General features: G+C 38.1%; 1 protein-coding gene across 1 annotated transcript in view; it reads left to right on the top strand.

The window, feature by feature from the left end:
* Window positions 1-339: 339 nt before the first annotated feature.
* The window catches only part of BANK1 (B cell scaffold protein with ankyrin repeats 1), a gene marked incomplete at both ends in the record, with an annotated part of 148,696 nt that continues 127,013 nt past the window's right edge, over window positions 340-22,022 (top strand). Inside the window, one exon of the mRNA XM_081998878.1 lies at window positions 340-394. Coding sequence (XP_081855004.1) covers window positions 340-394 — 55 coding nt within the window. The remainder of the gene's footprint in view (window positions 395-22,022) is intronic.

The following is a 22,022-nucleotide window of genomic DNA, read 5'->3' as shown; positions in this document are numbered from 1 at the left end:
GGCCCGGGGGAGGGAGCGCGAGCGAGCGGCGCCTTGCAGCGGCCCCACGCGCCCCGCAGGGCGGTGAGGGGCGGCGCGGTGCTGGGGCGGGAGGGGCCGCGCCCGCGAGGGTGGGCGGGGGTGTGAGGGTGGGCGCGCGTGCATCCGTTGAAATCAGCCGTTGGCGCATAGGCGGAAGGTCTAGTCCCGCCGCGGCCTCCATTTCGCGGCTGGGGGGCAGGTGGCGGGGCAGGGGGGCTGCCGCCGGGCTATAAGCTGTGCATGGGTAGGCCTCGTGGGGAGGGAGGTGGGGTGTGGGTTTTTTGGTTTTTCTTTTGGGGTTTTTTTTTAGGATTCGGCATGAAAGAGGGCTTTGTTGCCGTGACGGATGCGGCGGTTTTCTTCAGGGCTGCCCGTAGGAGCTGAGGGGCTGTTGGCAAGGGGTGTAGGCAGCGGGGTGTGGTGAGATCCCTGTGGAGAAATGGGATGTGCTGCTCCTCGCGAAGTGCCTTTGCTTCCCCAGGTTTTCATCCAAGTGTCGTGTTTGAGGGTGGAGAAACCTATGTGAGGTATTGCCTGCTTTTTCTTTGTAAAGCTGGGTACTTATTGGGTGCATACTCTGTTAGCATGGCTAGTCCAAAAAAAATTTTTTTTTCCTTTTGATATTTCAATTCATGTTACCTATTTGCAAGTTTCCTTACAAATTATGCTAGAATTTTTCTTGAGACAAGCTGTTCTTAGCACCTCAAGACAGTTTTAGGTAACTCTTCCTTGAAAATATTCCTGAGTTGCAAGTGATATTCAATTCACCTGTTACTGTCTTGCAATACACAACATAGCTTTTCTGAAGAGTGGGAAGTCTGGCACCAAAAAGTTAGAAAATGAAAGAATAAAAGTTGTATGAGCGATGTTAATTCTGTCCTACATGCATATCCATTCCAGGATAGTCTTAATTGGCTAATCATAATGCTGTGTTATTAATTAAAAATTGATCCTCCCTTTTCAGTCTCTCCCCATTTAGTATGGGCTCCAGGCTTATTTTATACTGTGAAGCAAAACTAGACTTTGTACAGAAATAATTAATTGTTTGTGTTTTCATTGGTGTTTGTCACATTATCTGTGTGCCTCAAAACTCTTAGTGTATATCTTGTCACTGCCTTGGTAGTATTGGAGTGTATTATTATCCTATTTACTGGTGGAAAAAAATTGATGAGAAGGTAAAATATCAGGTTCACACGTGAATCAAAGGCAGGCCTGAATCTGAACCAGGAACTCGCTGATTCCTGTGTTCATTCTTCCCAATCATGTTTTCTTATTCACAGAAATACTGTGTATCTACTGCTTCCCTTCACATGCATTTGCAAGGCTCAGCAACACTTAAAGCAGCGATGGGAAAGCTGGGCACTCAATAAAGGGGAAATTAAAGATGTGCAGCCAAATGCCAGAGGTTTAAGCATGGAGAACAGCTTTATCTTTGCAACTCTTGTATTGGTTAGGATAATATTTTATCCTCACTTTATGAATGAGGAATCAAGAAAGAGATATCTGAAGGCCTGACTCTGCAAAGGTCACTCAATACTTTGGTTTACTGTTCTGGTTTGCCATTTTAAATTACTACTTCAGATGTCAAGATAGTTGTAGTTTTTTTCAGAGTGCCTAATATTTTTATATCATTTTATAATATCAAAGTAACCATATTAGCTCTTAACTATCAAATGCAGGACTTCTAATGACATTAGCATTGCAAGCCGTCTGTACCTACTACTCTTATGATACAGGTGAAGACACTAGAGAAGAAAGGCTAAGTGGCTTTCCCAGCTGTCTGTAGATAAAATACGTAACTCAGAACTGCTTTGCTTTCTACACAAGGCTGATTGTAAAATGGCTGTAGTTATTTTACTACTATCTAGTCGTTGATAGATGGGATTTTCTATCTAGATTGGACTTGCAGTATTGTAAGCCTCTTTAAAGAAGAAAAGCAGCATGAATGAGCAAAAACATTTAATAGCATTTCTAAATGTGCATGTCCTATCTCAGTTATTAGGCAAATAGATATTTCTATATGTGAACAATCAGTTGTATTCTGATATTCACAGACATTTGCTTAGTGATCATTTTGTATAAATGACATACAATTGTGCATGACCTGGGGACATCCAGTTTAAAGTTTGGCTTTTGGTGAATAAAGTCAGTCAAATCCTGAGTATGCATGTGAAATTGCTGGAGTAATTGCTGAGCAAATACGTAAGAGGACCAAAGAGGGATGGACAGTTTCCCAGCTGCTTGCAGCCAGATCCACACATGCCATTGGCAGGGAAACAAGTAAGTGTAGGTCCAGCCAGCAGTGAATATGCTGTCTGCCGCCTTTGTCACCATTTGTTTCTGTCATTTTTTCATGTATTGCTCTACAGAAGCTTCATCCACCTGGGACCCCCATGCATAGTTTTATGTAGTTTTACCACAGCACCAAACCTTTCTTTCCACAGTGAAAAGAAGTTTGTTTTCCCTTGATGGGACACTAGCTGTGAGGTATTGAAGTTGCTTTGGGTGGATTGCCCAAGGCCTAGTCTAGCTCAAATGCCAGAACTGTTTGGGATGCTCGGTGGGAGGGACAGACTAGTTACTTGTCAATACTTTGTAGGAAACTGTAGCCTGGATTAACTTCTTTGTGCAAATTCTATTAAACGTGTGGTACCTAGCAGAGAGATAAACGTCTGTAATGCGTGATCCTTGATGACATCTGTCTTCACTTGAGACAGGAGACACTGACAGGATAACTTATTAATGGCTATGCTATGTTTGAGTTATCACTCCTCTCAAGGCACTCATGAACATAAATATCATCACTGAGATCTTCCATTGTGTGCTCTTTATTTACACGAATAACATTTCTATGCCTCCAACTGTTTCTGGGACAGTGTTTACATGACATGTTCTGCAAGGATATCTAGCCAGTGAATAGACACAAATAGTACTTGTGGGTTGTTTGTTTTTTTCCCTCAAAAACTAGACATTGCTTGAATTTTTAGTAGCCTTAAAAAATTTTAAACCCTTTCACTTCTAGGGACAAAATAGGTCTCAGACCATGATTTGAATCAAAATCTATGGGGTCTGGTGGTGGAGTTCTGAAGCAATAACATAATATGAATAATTAATGTCACTAATAATTAGTAGGAAGGTAGTACTGCGAAAGTTGCTGTCATCTGCTTACAGTCTTATTCTGAAAGGAAGTTCCTATTTTTTATTATTGATGAAACATTTTGATTTTTCTGCAGTGAGAAAAAAAAATTATAGTATTTTAAAGCTGAAATCTGTCTCCTTAATATGTAGAAATGGAAATCTTCACCATGGATAAAGAAGTTATTCTGATGTGTACTCCAGATGCAACATCTTCAGGCGAGTCTGTTGGCTAGAAACTGGAATTTTATATTTAAAAAAATACTGTGGGAGGAAAAAGAAAAATGGGATCCATTAAGCTTTGAAACTCAAGTACCTTATAATTAACAAAAAGCTATCATTTATCTTCAGAAGTGCTGGGTTGCTGATTCAGATTCAAAAGTTGATCCTAATAAGACGTTTTCCTTATGCTGATTGTCTCTGGTCTCCCTTCTGTTGCACGTAGTGATTATGGAAATTTGCATGCAAGCAATTGACCACCAACATTTGAAAAAAATTGTATCTCTGGTGCCACAATAGAGGTGGAAGAAAGAGCAGTGATCTCAGTTTCTGAAAAGAAAAACATTTGTGTCCAGGGACTCAAGAACCACAGTGTCACTGTATTCTTGTTTGTATATCTCTTGAAGCTGGTCTTTCAGCATTTGGCTAGCTTATATACTCCTTTATTTGCTTGTAGGTAATAAAGAATGTTTCAAGCACTCTACATAACTCCTCTAATAACCCAAGTGCCACAATGCAAACAGCAGCAGGAGCTTGTGATATAATTATATCCTCCTGGGAGGTCCAGTCATTTCTGGCTATCATTAAAAAAATAAAGTTGCCCTAGCCTTTTGTGTAAATTAAAGTGAGACTATTACAACATGATCTATGATAAACAGATAGGTTGTATTAAATGTAAATGAAAATGAAAGTAGTAATGAGTTTGGAATGGTATTTTAGATATTTAGGCATTTTGAAACTGCTGTGAAGATAAGAGAGTCACAAATACCAAGATCTAAATTTTAAACTGGGATCTAGTTTATGTGATAATATTGATGATTATGATTATTTAGTGTTCATTGGCTCCCTGCATAGTAAGAAAGCAAGGCTTTTTATTAAGCCACAGAATATAATTTATGCTATCGCAGCCTGACAGTTAAAGCAAACTAGTCTTAAGCAGTCACATCATTACTTTGTTTTTCAATATTTCTGTGAGTCTTTGTGTACAGTTGAATAAGTTAAGGTTTGCACATGTTTGACATTGAGATAGTTCAAGCAGAGGTATAGCTGAGTTTGGAAAGCACCCTTTTGCTTTCAGATCATGTGCTTAGCAGCTGTAAGTGAATTGAAACTTTATACAGGTATTTATAAATAGCTACAGTTTGTGGCTATGGTTTACTGCTTCTTGTAAGCTTAGGGGTGATGAGCAGTCATTTTTATTATATGACCATTTGCCAACTAATGACTCTTTGTTATTGCCAAATATTAAATACTATTAAAACCAAATTTACAACAGTAAGTACAACTTACTTTAGCAGTATCTTGAAATCACATTTATGATAAATGAAAACTCACAACATAGCTTTAGGAAATACAGTTACTGCTTGAGTATAGCCTACTTGGAATATCAGCATGCAGCCATACTCAGTTACTACTTTCATCAGAGAACTGTGTTTTTGGTATACCATCTGAGCATTGATTCAGAGCGTTCAAACCTTGAATTACACAGTAATGTATACTGCAATTAGAGAAGGAAAGCAAACTTCCTTCTTCCTTCCTTTTGGTCATGTAGATAGTATCAAAAATATAAGTAAATGGCAGGTGTTTTTAAAAAAGATGCCAAGATTTTTCACAAGCTTATAGTGCCAAGTAGTTCCCATTATTATTAGGCTTTTTGTGGAAAAGCTTTTGGAAGAGCTTTTGTGGAAATTTGGGACAGGCAGCTCATGGATAGATTTTTTGAAATGTCCACATGTTTTTTAAGAGCCTGTTTGTTTACCTTCCTTGAAATACTTGGGGGTTTCTCTTCAAAATGCTTGGGAATTGCTGTTACGCTTTACCACAAGTGGAATTGTGACTACTTAATCTTTTTAAAGTCAAGTCTTGGATGGGTAATGCAGATACTGAAAATATACAGGTCTGCAGTAAACTGAAATGTTAACTGATCAGGTGCATGAGAACTTTCAGGGCAGTATTTTTCAACTGGTGTGGAAACAAAACATTACAAGGATAAAAATACATTTATTTCCATATTTGTCATGACTTGCTTCTGCTGTGTGTTTATAAAATTGACTTGAACATGGCTGTTAGAGTGTTATCTCTCTTATTTGTATGTATAATGCTGGAAAAAGACTGTTAATGTTCATGCGCGTGTAGAAGACGCATTTGTGTCTTTTATCAGATCAGAGCAAAAATTGTGAACACACTTGATTACAGGTCCCACACTGTTTTAAGCAAATAAAATGTAATTCAGGTGAGAGCAGAAAGAGTCAAATATTCAGGGTGCTGTAATACTGTGAAAAAAAGCAAAAGGTAAGTCTTCATACAGCAGTTCTTTGCTGTGCAGATAGATCCACAACTAAATCTAGAGAAAGAATGACAGTCCTAGAAATAAGAATTCCTTTGGGTAGGATTATGAATGGAAGGATTTTGTTCTTTTCAGTATTTATGGTAGTTCATTGAAACTTGTTATGTTATCTTGGTGTTGAATGACTCGCTTTAAGACTATGGTAGTATTTTTAAAAAAGAAGATAGTAGGATGTCCTAAATTAAACAGCATGTCCACGAATGACACCAAAAACTAGGAATGATACCCAAGATACGAGAATCTTAATGATACAAACCCAAGGCCCTTGTCTCTCTAAGTAAAAGAAAAAAAAGAATTACCATGGAGATATCCTAGTAGTAGTAATAATAAAATAGTAATCTTTCCTTTTAACTGAAAAAAATAATTGCAAAGACTATTCAACTTTTTGCAGTCTTTTGAGCATCTGTGCAGAATTTTGACACAGTGGTGGTTTGCAATGTGCAGTACAGGGCTTAGCTTTCCTGTCCAGAGAAGCTCTTAGACTATGCTGAGATGAGAAAAGGGAGTTGGTTTTAAAAACATACGTTCCACCTTCACAGTGGAGTGAACACACATCTGTTCCTCAAAACAGATCTTAAGAGTAGTGGGATTTTCTTGGAGATGCTGTCTTGATGTACTACTCCATGGTTTTATTTCTTTAATTGACATCTATGTTTGTGTCAAGTACAGATTCATACTGCAATATTTCATTGTTTTTATTGACAAATACAACACTAAAATCGGGAAATAAAAAAAGAAAAACAAGCCAAAAAATAGGTGGAAAAATTGGTAAAACTTCATTGGTGATCTGTTGGCATTTTAAGTATTTCCTTTGCATGTAGTAAGCATGATGTTTGTATGAAAGTGTGTATGTATGTACCTAAGGGTATTCTTTAGAAAAGGGAAATGGGGATTTTCATAACTGCTGTTGCTTCTGTTTAAGAACTAGGGACAAGTCATGTAAGACTATGAAACTGAAATGCAGTACCTTTGTCAGGTTCTGTATTTTTCCCTCTGTACCTACTGATAAACTTAATTCAAGTGAGTTGCTGAATCTTGAAGGTTTTAATAGCTGAAAAACAGCACTGCAAAAGTCTCCCCCTGCCCTTGCCCCACCCTTTTCCTCTAGAATATCCTAGTAGGTGTCTTCATTTCTTAATTCCTTCATCTTACAAGGAAACTCTTGTTCCTCTACCTCTGAAATCCATAGCTCCTGCACGCATTTCTTGTTCTTCTCTTTGCCTTTGTGAAACACGCTCTAGCAGTTTCCTGATTTTGCATGAGTTTGGGGTAAAGAATGGGGGAGGAATGAGGAGACTGAATTCTTGTAAGGTTCTCCATCTTACTCTCCTGAGCAAACCTCTTAAAGCCACGTGGAAAACATCCACCTCATCAGCCAAGTGGCTTTTATGGCTGTCTGGTCTTTCTGCTGAAGTGTACCTGAGCTTCTGTCCAGCTTCTCACCCACACTCTTGGGTTTCCTTTCTATGGAAACCAACATCGGAGGTGGGAAGAAAGAGAGGTTTTCATGGATGCCCAGGTTTTGTCCTGACACCAAGTTAAGGTGCAACTGAATAGTGCAACTGGGTCTAGGAGCCTGATTCTAGATCCCCTACTCTAGACATACTGTATTAACCAGACAAAAGAATCTTCTTAAAAGAAACAAAAATAAGTCAGACTAAAAGATAAAGAACACTCCATCCCCCCAAACCTGACTGAGATCCTGTCAAAGGCTAATGCATTCAAGTCTTCATGTGAGAATACACATACAGTCCAGTTCACGCCTTAACGTACTTTACCCTCCAAGATTTACATTGTTGGGGGTATGCATGTGTTCTGTCTCTCAAAGCAAGCTATTTTCCTGTCCAAATGTAATGAAGTAATGATATTTTCACTTGCTATTTATTACTATACTTTCTTCCAAACTAAAAAAAAACAATGAATATTACTGGTTTTTTAGTTGTTCTTTGTGGCACAGGGGGAATGCTAAATAAATGAATAAATAATTCAAGTTTGCTTACTGTAGTTAAAAATGGTGGATTTTTTGTTTTTTTTAATATCAGATTAGAGGTACAGTTGAAATAGTAAGCATTTATTTTCTAATGGAAAACATGAAAAATTCTAGAAGCTTTTTAAAAAATAGAAAAATGTATGGAATGGCATTTATGAATTGACCTTCTAAGAAATTAAATAGCATATATATTTTCATATAATGCACCCTTCTATTAGGCATAATTTTCATGTATTCATGAAACACAGTCTAAGTAGCTGAAAGAAAAAATAATAGTATATGTGGAACGAATTGAACAAGGACAATTTAAAGCCATTTGAGAACTGAAAATAAAACCCCCCATCTTAAGTAATGGTAGTGTCTTCTGTAGCAATGAAAGGTTAAATACAGTACAGGCTTCAAAGCAGTTTAATGCTAAAGTGATAGTGGGCACTAAATGAAAACAAGCAGTACTTTTATCAGTAGCCACAAGTGTGGTGTTCCTCTGTTTTAAGATTTATGTGGCTGAAAAGATCTGGGCACTTGTTCTTTCTTAAACTATAATATGCATGACTGACAAATCTTTTTTTTTTTTAGTTAACAAAAACCATACAAACAGCAAAACACAGGTATCTTCTGACTTTGATTAGCTTCCTTTTAAAAATATAAAATACAATGGGAAGCTGGTAGATATGCAGTATTCAGTGTAAAATCTTTGATCATGTAATGATTTCTCTAAGGTTTTGTTAACTGTTTTTCTGAAGTGCTTGTAATAGCATTCACATAATTCATTGATATGTAATAGCATTCACATAATTCATTCACATCATTCACATATATTCACGTCATATGACTGATAAGTGTGTAACACTAGCCAGGAGTGTGTGCTTGAGCATATGTCTGAAAAATCCTAAGAAGGTGGCCAGCATAGTTAACAGTGTACAAGTAGACTGTGTCTACCTAGAACAACTTCTTCCTATTACAAACTCAGTTTAGCTAAGCATTTAAAGAGAGGCTGGCTCAGTCAGATCTAACATATTTGCAACTTGGGATCTGACTAAAAACAAAACCAAATGAACAGAGTGCTCTGAAAAATGACTATTTGATCATCATTATTTCTGAAATGCCTTTTGTTTGCTCAAGGGAACCGAAATAAACAATCGATGTGACTTATAAGTCTCAATTCTTGTTTGCATCAAAGCAAGTTGATTAGGCCTTTAAGTAAACCAGAGAGACCACACAACATCTTTCTGAGTGTCTAAATGATTTTAGCTATGTCCAGAAAGTAATTTCTAGCAGCTTAATCTTACTTTTAATATCTAAAGGTAATTTACATGTAAAATTTATCTGAATCTTTTAAATAGTATTTTTAAAAGGTAGGGCTATGTTACTAGAAAATTTAATAAAGATTGAATCAAATAATAGAAAAGGTCTTGCTTGGAAAGGATGTTTGATATTACCTAGAAAATCCAATAAAAATGCGGAAAACTCAATACACCTTTTTCTTCCACTCCCAAGATGTCTGTTACTAGAGCATTTCACTGAATCTCCAGTTGCTATAGACATTCTCCCTGTAAAAATGTAAGGCCAATTCCCAGGCTAGTGTGTGTCGGAATAGCTCTATTTAATCAATGAAGCCCTGCTGCTGCGTGCTATCAGAGGAAATTTTGCCAGTGTTTTTAATCAAAACTTAAGGTTTTCTTACTTGCATTCTGTTTTTGTCACACCATAATCTTATCAAAACTTCCAAATTTGTTTCTCTCCCTTATCAATTCTGTTCCCTGTTCAAGATTAACCATTTTAGAGGCAGCCAAATCTAATTTGGCCTTGAATACATGAAACAGAGTCTATAATGATTGAATTGGAGAAAAGATATTTTCTGTGAAAGTTTAAGGTAGAGCCTATATTTATCAGTTTGGAAACAGAAGTATTTTCTGCTTACTGGGTACATTCAGGACAGTTTAATTTTAATTTTGTTGTAGTGCTGTTGCCAAGCTCTTGTCAATTGTTTTCTACAAGAGTTTAAAAATGGCTCTGTTTCATTGGCAAACTTGCAGCCTGTATTTCAGCACAGAAATTTATAGAATTCATTAAAATGGCCATCCATATTCCTGTATTTTAGCTTACAAGTAGGTAGTGCATACCATAAATTTTGTACTCCTGCATGCTAAGTCCATACTGTTCGTTGTGGATGATACGTATAATAATCATTATTATTCATTTTGTACACAACCTCTTCTTTAAAACATGCCTTAAATAACATCATAAAAAGGCAGAACTACCCTTTGAAGCTGTGACAGCTCATTCAATGGATTTAACGTTTTGGAGACTTGTGTGAAAAGCTTGTCCTTTTTATCAGAAATCAAGGCTTGAGCATTAACCATATTTAAAATATTACAAAAGTCAATTATACTATTTTATTTCTCTCACCAAAATTACATCACAGATGAGCACTGTAAAAATTAAATTGCCGAAATGTACATACTCTCCCCAAAACAGTCTCTTTTGTTTAGCACACTGAAAAGAGCAAAGTTTTCACACTCATCTAGCCAAAAAAAAAAAAAAAAGACTTGCCTGAAACAATCCAGTACTGAATAAATGATAGTTAAGAATATAAGTCTTCATTGAAACAGTAGGAGTCTTTGGAGGTATGTTTCCAAACTTGAATTCCTTTCTTTTCATAGGTTTATGTTTCTTACTGGAAGATTGGATTGATGAGAAATTTCAGAAGAGGTTTAAGCAACTGTCATTTTTTGAAAATTACTCCTGAACATGTTGTTTTCTTTCTGGATATTTCCATTCTTAGTATATTAAAGTCTTGTTCACTGAGTTTTAGTGTTGTAATAAGCATTTTCATTTTGTTGTAGTCCTAATTAGCCAATCCAGGTACCTATAAGTGCATTAAATACTACAGGACCATGTGGCACTGCAGTCTGTACCGGCTATGAATTCAGTGAAAGTGGCTATGTGCAAAAGTGTCACTTGAGGAACCTGCTTTGGTACAAGTGTGCAAGAATGAGTGGGAGCTCAGGTGTGCACTCACATTACTGCAGTTTAGCATTGAGTGGCCATGGGCAAGTCAGTGAGCACTCTCAGGACTTAGTTTGCTGTAAGGCTACTTCCACGCTGGTAAATAGTGCTCCCTACAGAAGGGGATTTGTAGAGGCCAGCAGTAGGTGCTTAGGACCTGAGGGCCATGCAGGGTACAGTGAAGGGAGCTCATTTTGAACTTGCTCTTAGTCTGGTCCTGTGGCATTAGCAGGTGGCACACATTAGGTGTGATTCTGAAGCATATGTTCTGCTTTAGTTTCATCTGAAAGGCATGCAGTTTATATGCTCCAGGGTAAGGTGAAGCAAAGCCTGCTAAGTGAGGACAATCAGATGATTTGATGTAAAAGTATACTCCTGATCTTAACTGAATATTAATGTTGACTCTAAGCCATAGCTGTTGCTGCAAGTGGCAATCTTCTCCTCCCTTTAACTGCAGAGGCCTGGATTTATCCCATGCTTCATTTTCACTTTTGTCAACGGAATTGTCTAGGCAACTGCAAGGCAAAGCAGGCTGGGGAGTTGATCGAAGTGGCAAATAAAAAAATAAGTTGCCATGATGGGTATAAGCAACTATATAGTAGAGATGTGGAGGACTGCCCCTTCTGGCACCAGTGAGTTTTTTTGGTATGTTTTTAAGATGTTTGTGCAGTGATAGCAGTAATTTGCAGTAAATGGAAGATGGGGCATGGGCAGTATAGACATCAGAGGAGGAAATGTAAGAATGCACATTCTATTTCATATCTATACCAAACATGTGAACAGTTATTGCTGAGCAGCTGGCATGTGGTAGCATGTTAAACTGTGGTTCCTTGAGGAGTCTTAGATTAGATGCTAAAAAAATGTATGTACAAAGATGATAGTGATAGACCTATGACAGCATCAGCCTGTTTTGTTTTAAGATTTTTCTTTATCTGGATATTCAAGAGGAAAGTCAAAATTTGGTTATATAGATTTGATCAAACAATGAGGGGCTTGATCACGTAAAAAGCAGGATACTTCATAATTCCTTCGTCCTGTCCTGTCCCCCTCAAGCTTCTCAGTTTTACTATATTTGAACTACACAGGTTCTCTGACTGTAGTGAGGTAAGTTTTAATTTGGTCTCAGGAATTATTCAAGAAGGACTTGTTTTTGTTTTCACTTTCTATTCTATGTATGGTATGGTGAATATGTTTGTAAGAACCTGAACATACAGAACTTTCAATTGGTTCATTTTCAGGAAGCAACCCATTTGGTCAAAGGCAGGAGTAGTTATATTAAACCTTTCTGTGAGGGCTATTTACTAGAGGAGGACCCAAAATTGAAACCCAGGTAACTCTCCAATTTGATCCTGTTTTAGGACTGGTAATCATTCGAGAATTTATATTTTGAAGGGGGGAGGGATAACTGCATGTGCTAAACATACTGGGGAGGTGCATTTATTGGAAAATGTCTTTTGCATCTCATATAAGCTTTAATGGTATTTGGGCATTGCGGTTGATTTTGCAATCCTATGGGTGAATTGTGCAAAGGCAGGCTTGCACTTGTGACTAACTCAATTTCTTTCTGTCTGATGGGCAGAAATAAAAGTAGTTTGTTACACAGCTAGTGTCTAGAATCTTTGTCTTAAGGCAGTAGAGAGGAAGCTGAGGTGGGCTTAATACAGAGAAGACTGCTTTCTACTGAGGCTGTTGTTAAATGTTTTGTTTAACTTGGTATCTAACTCACTGTTAGTTCTGTCACTGCTCATTTTGTGAAGCTACACATTTATGTAATGATTTTCTACTTCATTTACTTCCTTCTGTGTGCATCATTAGCATGAACACTGTTAAAAAGGTCAACACAAAAATATAAAGTGTTTGTCCAACACTGATTAGAGATTTGTCATGGGTTTTTGTTATTGTTGTTTGGGGGTTTTTTTGGTGACTGTTGTGTATTTGTCAGAAAGGGACAAAAGAAACGAGCTGAAACCAGAGGACACCTTCTTCTACAGCCTCATAGCTTAGACATGTTATACATCAAATAGAAACTGCTTCTCTCACTTCCTTTAATTTCTGAATGAAAGCTGAAGTAAATGAGATGCATAAAAATGGATTTAAAACCAGCCTGCAAAAGCAGAAGAAGGTCAAGCCATTTGATCTATGGGGTGTCAGGAGCTCTCCCTGGATATGCTGCTGACTTGTGGCAAAGGAAACATAATAGTTTTAGAAACCTAAAGAAGCGTGGTTGAGACACTGGAACAGGTTCCGTAGAGAAGTTGTGGATGCCTCATCATTGGAAGTGTTCCAGGTCAAGCTGGACTGGGGCTTTGAGCAACCTAATCTAGTGAAAGATGTCCCTGCCCATGGCAGGGGGTTGGACTAGGTGATCTTTAAAGATCCCTTCCAACCCGAACGATTCTGTGATTCTGTGACTGCTCTGAGAGTTTTCTACCAGACAGATTTCTTGTGTCAATGATAATCTGTAACTTAGGAACTGTTGGAATGTCATCTATGGTTAATTCAGTGTATATGACCATGTTACAAATGCAGGGAACACAGAAATCTCTGTGAACAGAAATTGCAATAAGTGATATTTATTGAAAAACATTGTCATATAATGGTGATTGTCTCATGATGAGTGTCTGCCAAGTCCCTGGTGTACAAATTGCACTACTTAAGGTGTAAGACCTCTTCCTTGTGTTTGACACAGCAGGGCTACTGTGTGACCTCCCCAGATCACAGCAGCTGGAACCACAGCAACTTGCCCAAAATGTTATTGCTTGCAAGATCAGCACTTTCCATTTTGTATATGCACCAGTTTGAGAGGTGTTCTCTTGTGATAGAGGCAAATGTACTCGGTTTCATAAGACTGTTTTCCCTAGCACTAATTAATATCTGCAGAAGGTGTTTTCCATTCTCTGTTTCTTATTTCAAAGGAATTAGAGAGAAGAATTTGCAAGAAACTGAAGTAACAATGAAAGCAAAGATGGCAGAGGAAAAAAGCAAAGAAGTTGAGTTTAAATGAGCAGAATTTAGATGTGATCATAAATCCAAAAATCCCTGGGGTAAGCCAGGATGGTCACATCTAGAGAGAACCTGATGGGAGAAACACTGGCAATATTTCTTTTTTTTAAATAAATAAAAGGACACTTTGGTTTACCATAACAGTGAAATTTTGAAATAGAATTTTTTTTAAATGTTTCATGTTTATAGTACTATAGTTATAGTAGTAGTGTAAGGGAAAGCTTCAGGTTGTGGTTTTTTCTAGTAGCAATAGGATCCGTTAATGCAAACTTGATACAGGTTATTCAGGTTTTTGTGTGACCTTGAAGACTTGTTCCCTAGCAATCAAAAAAGTAGTGCTCTTTAGACTGTCATTATAGTTTATTTTTCTCCTCGTGATTTGTTACTGTCTAAAGCATTTCTGAATTACCTGACTATATTCTGCTAAAATCTACCAAAGGTGCAATTTGCCCTCAAGGAAGTGACTGTAATGACACAAAGTTTTGCCTCATTGCAGTGATGATAAAGGAGAACGATGTGTATCTTGAAAAAGAGAATTGAGTTCTGACCTCTGTATCCCATGTTTGTGCATAGTCTTGCTCATGAGAAATGAGAGCACCTGTCCATCATTAGGTATTCAGCCATGGATGGACAAGGCCTCAACAGGAAAAGATGCTGTGATAATCATTACGCTTGTGTATGTTTTCACAGGACAGATCAGTGAGAGAGGCCTAAACCAAGGAATAAGGTCATATCACTCTTCAGAGGAAAAAGCTTTTTGGGCATAATGTTAGCTTTGTCAGGTGTCTTTCTAGTCTGCCTGGGTCAGGTCCATATGGTGGAAAGGTCAATAGAATTTCTTTACAGAAAAAGCCCACAAGATCAAGCCTAAACTCATCCCATTTGTAGGAAAATTGTTCCTCTCTGTAGAATCTCATTTTGCCTACTCCAGACCTCACTGAGCTTAGTGAGAAGAAAGATGAAGACATAAGGCTTGATTTTATGCAGATAGAGCAAGTATTTGTTTTCACACACAACTTAGCAATTAGTGACAGAAGGTACATAAACTATGAAAACGTTCTTAATACATGCTAGTTAAAAAGACATTTGAGAATAGACGTGTGGCTGCTCTGCTGGCTGTTACAGTGATGGCAGGAATGTCCCATGCTTTAGGATAACTGCTTTAATTGAAACAGGTGTGCCACAGTGCTGCAGCAATTTAGCTACTTCATGATCTCACTCTAAAGTTTACAAGCAGGCTTTTATAATTTTCATTTCCATTAGTGGAACACCTCTGAGAAGCAACATGACTTACTTGAAAACATTTTCTATTATCTGCAAGTAGTTCTAAAGTGCTTTCTGCTGTCCTACCCACGATGAATCCATTTTGGCTTGCTTCAGGGGATTTGCCTTGCAGAATTCCAGCAACCAAGAGCTAGAGATGCATTTTGATACACACTTACTGGATGTATGTCAGGTGTGCTGACTGGGAAAATCAATGCCTTCTGGATGGGTGAGGGGCAGTTCATTATGCTAAGGCCACTGGTCAGTGGTGAATTAAATGTCCTCATTCTGTTTCGAGATGTTAAATTGCAGAGGTTGTTTGAAGTGCTAGAGAAACTTTTTCCATAGTTTCTTATTATATCATTTTAAGTCATCAGGGCAAGCAATATGAGGAGATGAATGGCTGAATCTTTGTGAAAAGATTGCAAAGTGGCCAAGAGACTAAAGGTCTTTTGTTTGTGGACTCTCATTTGAACTAGAATGTATGCTTGCCATTCTCATCCTACAGACAGCCCAAATGGAAACGAATCTTCTTGAGATTAGAAGAAAGGGTTTGCAAATCTCTGAGCAAAAGACATGAGTCTGGGTCTCTTATGCTTCATCATGTTTCTCATGCTGCATTTTTTTGTCGCTGTGTCATGACCCTTGACTATACCCATAGTTATTTTTCCTACAGGGTGAAATGAATGTGGGGGAAAGGGAAAGCAGAGGAGCTGCCTCAGAGGGAAAACAGACATTTTTCAAACCCTAGCAGTTTTAAAAACCATGGACATGAGATTCTCTAGATGAAGAAGGCATGTTTCTGTGGAATGGGAACTCATGGGAGAATATGTTATGCATTCAGTTTGTGCAACACTTGATTTGGACAGTCAAACGAGAATCTTAAGGTACATAAAAGTGTAATCAGATGAATGTGGTCAACTTCTAAAGCCTTGAATTTCCCTACCCTGGCTCTCCTTGCCTGGAAAAAACCTACTATTTCTTTTTGTGTAAGTTTTTAGCATTGGAGGATACTCATGGTAACCTTGGAGAGTGTAGTCTGCTATTCACAAAAGAATTAAAGATACAATGGATGTCATTCTGTATTGTTTGGGTTGCCCCAGTTTTTAATTAATATATTACGAGAAGGGGAGCAAGAACTTCCATTCTGGCTTTTCCACTTCTCCTTTGAGATATTCAGAAACTGTACTTATTTTAACATTTTTGCTTATGGACAGTAGTTCATTACATACTGGCAGAGATGATACACTTCTTTCTCAAATGTCTTTCCTTTGATGACTGACATTAAAAAAAAAAAAAAAAAGAGTAAAACAACCTTCCCCAAGAGGATATCTGTGACAGGAAGAAATAAAAGAAATTAATTTTCTTCTTTCTCTAGCAGTTGATCTTCTCCTTTCTCAACATAGTGCTTGAGAACAATTTGAAAGGATGTTTTCTTTTTTGGTGTCTATCAAAAGCTAATGTGATTGAGGCAAGGACTGTAAACAGACTTGGATAACTTTTTCAGTTTCAACTTTTTTTTGGGTTGACTGTGGCAAGCTTGTTGTGTGGTTATAGGGATTCCTGGGCAGCTGAGTGAACAATAGGAAATGACATTGTTGTGCTCCAGTACTTTAACTGGAAAAGGCTGTGAATGACCCCAAGAAATATGGTGATCCATCTTTCAGTCAAAACTTGGGTAAATGTTGGTGTTCAAGCATCACTTTTTTTTTACCAAAACATCCTAAGACAGTGGGACTGCAGATACAATTTTTAAACCCTAGCCTAATTGAAATCAGTCTTAAGTCAAAGAAAGTATATTAATGCTGATTTGCTGGAAACAGCTGTAGTAAAATGCAGATATCTATAGAAGTAAAGAACATAATCTACAAACATTAAGCCTTTGAAAGGTGGGGATTAAGTTGGCATCTATGCAGAGGACTTGCTTTTCTGAATCTAGCACTGTTATTGTCAAAGATGAGTGTTATCAAATACTTCTAGCTCACTTCTGAACACACAGAAACTATCTTTTACAAGATTGCAAGATTCATAAACTGAGATAACTGTTTAAGAGTAGCCACCAGTCACCGATCTTTGATTTGTTTCCTTTGCCTTTCTCATGTGTTTAATGCATTGCAGTGTTCTTGAGATTTCCTTTCACTTTCTAATATACTTGTTCTCTTTTTTTTTTTTAAACCATACTATGTCATTTAATTGTTGCTGTAAAAAAAGATGTTCTTTTGCCTGTGTATGCAAGAACTGTATGCAAGTTCTTGATTTCTCCTTGGTCACAGCAGTCTGCAAAGATGTTCTTTCCTCATTTGGTTCTCAAGATTCAGCAGGGCTTTTCAAAGAAGGCTTCAGATGGTATGTTTCATGAGATGTGCTTTTTAGGGCAACCACACGCCAGTAACTTGAATAGCTTTGCTTGTCAGAAGAAAATTTCTGGACTGCATAAATTCTCTTACTGTTTCTCATATCTGAACTAATAATACATTTTATTTCTACCTTTGAGTCAGTTCCCAAGTAGGAGTAGTTGAAGCATGGCTTAATTTTGTCAGGATATGATAGTTTCTATTACATTAACATTCAAAGGAACAAAATTTATCTCCACTTATATTGTATTCCAAATGCAGTAACTTCAAAGAAATATTCAGCAAGAGATGAAAATAATGAAGGGGAAAAAACTCTAGTTGAAAAGTTAAGCATTGTTACTGTGTATTCAATGTTCGGTAGTGTTACATTAAAGCTAGACATCAACTTCTTGTGTTTCAGCTTAAAATTACACTGTTTTGAAGGCAAAGTTTTGGGTGGGCTTTAATTTTCAAGTAAACTGTGTTCAAGCATCTACATCTTAGTAAAACTTCTGAAGGCAAAAATGTTGTGTAACAGGAAAAAGCTAAGGCACATGGAGCAGATTTTTGATAGGGGACTTCATAACTATTCCTAGGGCAAACTTTGACTCTACATTTTAAAGTCAGGCAAGCATTTCAAAATAGTAATATTTCACCTTTTAATATAATTTTGGGGAAGTAAGATGTAGGTCTTACATTCCTGCTTAATATTCAGGTTAACTCTCTAATCTAGAAGGCAGATCAATGGCAGAAAAAAATAGAAGCATGTAATTCAAAACAAACCCACATTTGGTTTCCCACAGGTAACTTGATAGCAGTAGCTGCTTTCTTCAAACCAATAAACATCGCACCAAACTGCGGCACAAAATACCCCGTTCCTGTGGGTCTCTCCTCAACAGTATGACTCTTCCCTCTATATACAGATAGAAAAGACAAATTAAATATGGCAGCCATATTAAATTAAAGTTTTATGAGATAGATGTTGCAGAGCCTTTCTTCTATCAAGCGTGGTGTTAGATATATTTCACTCCCTTTCTTAAATAAATAAAGCTTTCTTTCTCATATATAAAAATCGATATAGTTAAAAAGAAATGCAGTCAAGCCTTCAATAAACATCTTAAAACCCTTTTCTCATTCACACTTAGCTAAGATCAAAGCTGCAGACGTAGGCACAGATATACCATATGGAAATAGAATTACTTCTTCATCTTTTATCATTTCAATGCAACTTCCTCACTTTTATCTTTAGAATTTCCTGAATACTCAAGCCTTGTACTGTCCATTTGCACAGGGGTGAACTTTGTACCTTATGTATATTTTTATTATGATTATTATATATTGTCAGCTCTTTAAGAATATTTCTACCAAAAGACTTCCTCCACACCCAGCACACAGGGAGCTCTTTGACTGTGCCTGAATGGTTGGGTCCAGAGTTCTTTCCTGCTCTGGGGTATGTGAATGCCTTTTGGGTGCTTCCAGTCTGCACAGGGATGAGGTGCAGTTGTGCACCATTCCTCAGTGCTCTCTTTCTACATGGAGAGGCTCTTGGCCAAGTGGGTGCCATGGAAGACACCAGCAGTTCCCTCTTCTGCACAATCAGAACATCAGGATTCTGTGAAGCTACAAAAAAAAGTCTTTAATATTCAATTTAAACATACTTTTTTATCCCTCCCTGCAATTCCACTTAGCTATGTCCTTACCCAAGTCCATCATAATAGAAGGAAACACGGCTGAGCATAAACTTAAAATAAGACCTTTTAACTTCAAATACTGAATGTGAATTTTCCATACATATCTGTGAGATATCTCAAGTGAGATTATTTTATTCTTCCCATACACTGTGTCAAGGAACTCCTATTCTGTATACAGTTTTGGGTTCCTCAAAAAGTATTTTGAAAAGGCAGGAGAGTTCACAAAAGTGCGGAAAGATCGGTAGGAGTACTACAAAGACTGTTTTGTAGTGGGAAGAGTAATAATCCCAGATCACAAGCTGTAATGAAGGCAAGTCTAAGACTCATTTCATGAGAGTCTGAAGACATTAGGGGACAGATTTCTGAGAGCAGATACTTCTGTAAGCTTGCAGAAATAAATAAAACTATATTCTGTAGCTGGAAGTTAAAACTGAGCAAGTTCAAATGAAGTGTAAAGAATGAACTCTTAAATCTTATTCATGGATTAAGCATCCTCTTTAAATCCATATTTTTAAAGGACCACTACAGTGCTTTTAGTAAATAGAGACTGAAAACAAGGTGCTTGGTGATTCCGTTTCCTGTGATATGAAATGGTGTGATCAGAGTGAAAAAGCTTTTGGCCTTACAGCTCTGTTAATATAATTTCTTCTTTTAAAACTGTGTGGCAAGCTTCATAGCTTTTTTTTTCTACTTTTTTTGTGTGTGTAAGTGTTATGGAAAATCCAATGAGATTCTGAAAACAAATAATATTGCAGCAAGTAAGTTTCTTATCCTAGTGTCATAAACCACATAACTTTGCTCTGTGATTCAGTGAGTTAAATGAGAAATATGCTATTATTTGTTTTTACAATTAAACTAGCATTTCATCAGAAATGGGCATTTTTCAGAATGCTTTTACCATGGAAAATGGAGCAGTCATCTTTCCAAATGCATTTTGACAAATACTATGCTGCTCTAATGTAGTAGTCGGGGTCAGTCATCTTGAAATATTGTCACCCCCCTCCATATTGAGCATGACCCAATATGACTTCCTGTGACATAAAATTTTCTGAAAGGATGTCCAGATGGAGATCAGTGACAAGTGGTGTCCCTCAGGGGTCCATACCGGGACCAGTACTGTTTAATGTATTCATCAATGACATAGTGGGATCAAGTGCACCCTCGGCAAGTTTGCAGACAACACCAAGCTGAGTCATGCGGTTGACACGCTTGAGGGACAGGTTGCCATCCAGAGGGACCTGGACAAGCTCTAAGCATGGGCCTGTGTGAACCTCCTGAGGTTCAACAAGGCCAGGTGCAGGGCCCTACACCTGGGTCAGGGCAACCCCTGGTATCCATGCAGGCTGGGGGCTGGGGGGATTGAGAGCAGCCCTGCCGAGAAGGACTTGGGGGTACTGGTGGATGAAAAGCTGGACATGAGCCAGCAATGTGTGCTCGTAGCCCAGAGGGCCAACCATATCCTGGGCTGCATCCAAAGAAGTGTGGCCAGCAGGTCGAAGGAGATGATTCTGCCCCTCTACTGCACTCTGCTGAGACCCCACCTGCAGTTCTGAGTCAAGCTCTGGAGCCCTCAGCGCAGGAAAGACGTAGACCTGTTGTAGCGGGTCCAGAGGAGGGACACAAAAATGATCAGAGGGCTGGAACACCTCCTCTGAAGACAGGCTGAGAGAGTTGGGGTTGTTCTGCCTGGAGAAGAGAAGGCTCCAGGGACAACTTATTGCAGCCTTCTGGTACTTAAAGGGGGCTTCATAGGAAAGATGGGGACAGACTTCTTAACAGGGCCTGTAGCGATACGACCGGGGGTAATGATTTTAAACTAAAAGAGGGCAGATTTTGACTAGATAGAAGGAAGACATTTTTCACAATGAGGCTGGTGAAACACTGGTACAGGTTGCCCGGAGAGGTGCAGATGCTCCATCCCTGGAAACGTTCAATGTCAGGATGGATGGGGCTCTGAGCAACCTGATCTAGTTGAAAATGTCCCTGCTTACTGCAGAGGGGTTGGACTAGATGACCTTAATATCCCTTTCAACCCAAAGGTTCTATGATTCTATGAAGTTTAAAAGCAATGTTTAAAAGATGGTAGGTATCTTCCAAGCAGTTTATAGATGTGTAATGACCGCAAGAGAATAAACTTTAGAGTAGTAAAGAGCAGTAATCATGGATTGGAGATTTTGGTTCAGCTGCTTCTTTTGTACAAGGAATTATGTGGAATCCTTGACAAGTTTTTTATTCTCCTTAGCTACATCTTATACTTCACCCCGCTCAAGTAGGGCCACCTAGAGCCAGGACCTGTCCTGGCACCTTTTGAGTAGCTCCAAGGAGGGAGATTCCACAACCTCCCTGGGCAGCCTGTGCCAATTGCTCACAGTAAAAAAAGCATTTCCTGATGCGCAGAGGGAGCTTCTTGTGTTTCAGCTTGTGCCTATTGCCTCTGTTTCATACTGTCACCCTAGTAACACTGTGGAAGAGTATTAGTCTTCTTACTAGCATCATGTTTTACATCGTAAAGGGAAAGCAGAATGAAAAAAATGTAGTTCTAGATTTATTTTTGTCAGGTTTATAAGTAATTTTGTTAGAATAAGGACAATAAAGAAAGATCACTAACACCTATCCTAATACTACACTGCCAAAACATCCTAAACATACTAGTCCTGTTTCTAATGAAGTCAGATCATGTCTAGCATTCAAATATATGTTCTTTACTTCTGCCATTAAAAGCTAACTGTTGCCTTCTTAATAGCATCACCTATTTGTCAAGAATCTAGGAGTGAGCAGAATGTTCTACACTACAATTTCAGTATTTATTCTGAAATACTAGTTGAAGCTGCTCTAAACAAAGTATTCTGAGCTATTTTACCAGCATTTCTGTGGTAAGCTTTCTGCCTTGGTCTAGAAATAAGCAGATGGTTGTTATTTCAAGGTGGTGACCTGTCCTGTTTCTTCAGAACCTCAAGTTTTTAAGAGGGGGGTAAAACTAATGACCTGTTTTACAACGGGTTTTACAACCT

The sequence above is a fragment of the Phaethon aethereus genome (genome assembly GCF_964289735.1).
Source record: "Phaethon aethereus genome assembly, chromosome: 4".
NCBI lineage: Eukaryota > Metazoa > Chordata > Aves > Phaethontiformes > Phaethontidae > Phaethon > Phaethon aethereus.
Note: the sequence above shows the minus strand (reverse complement) of the source record. Positions and strands in the feature narration are given on the sequence as shown.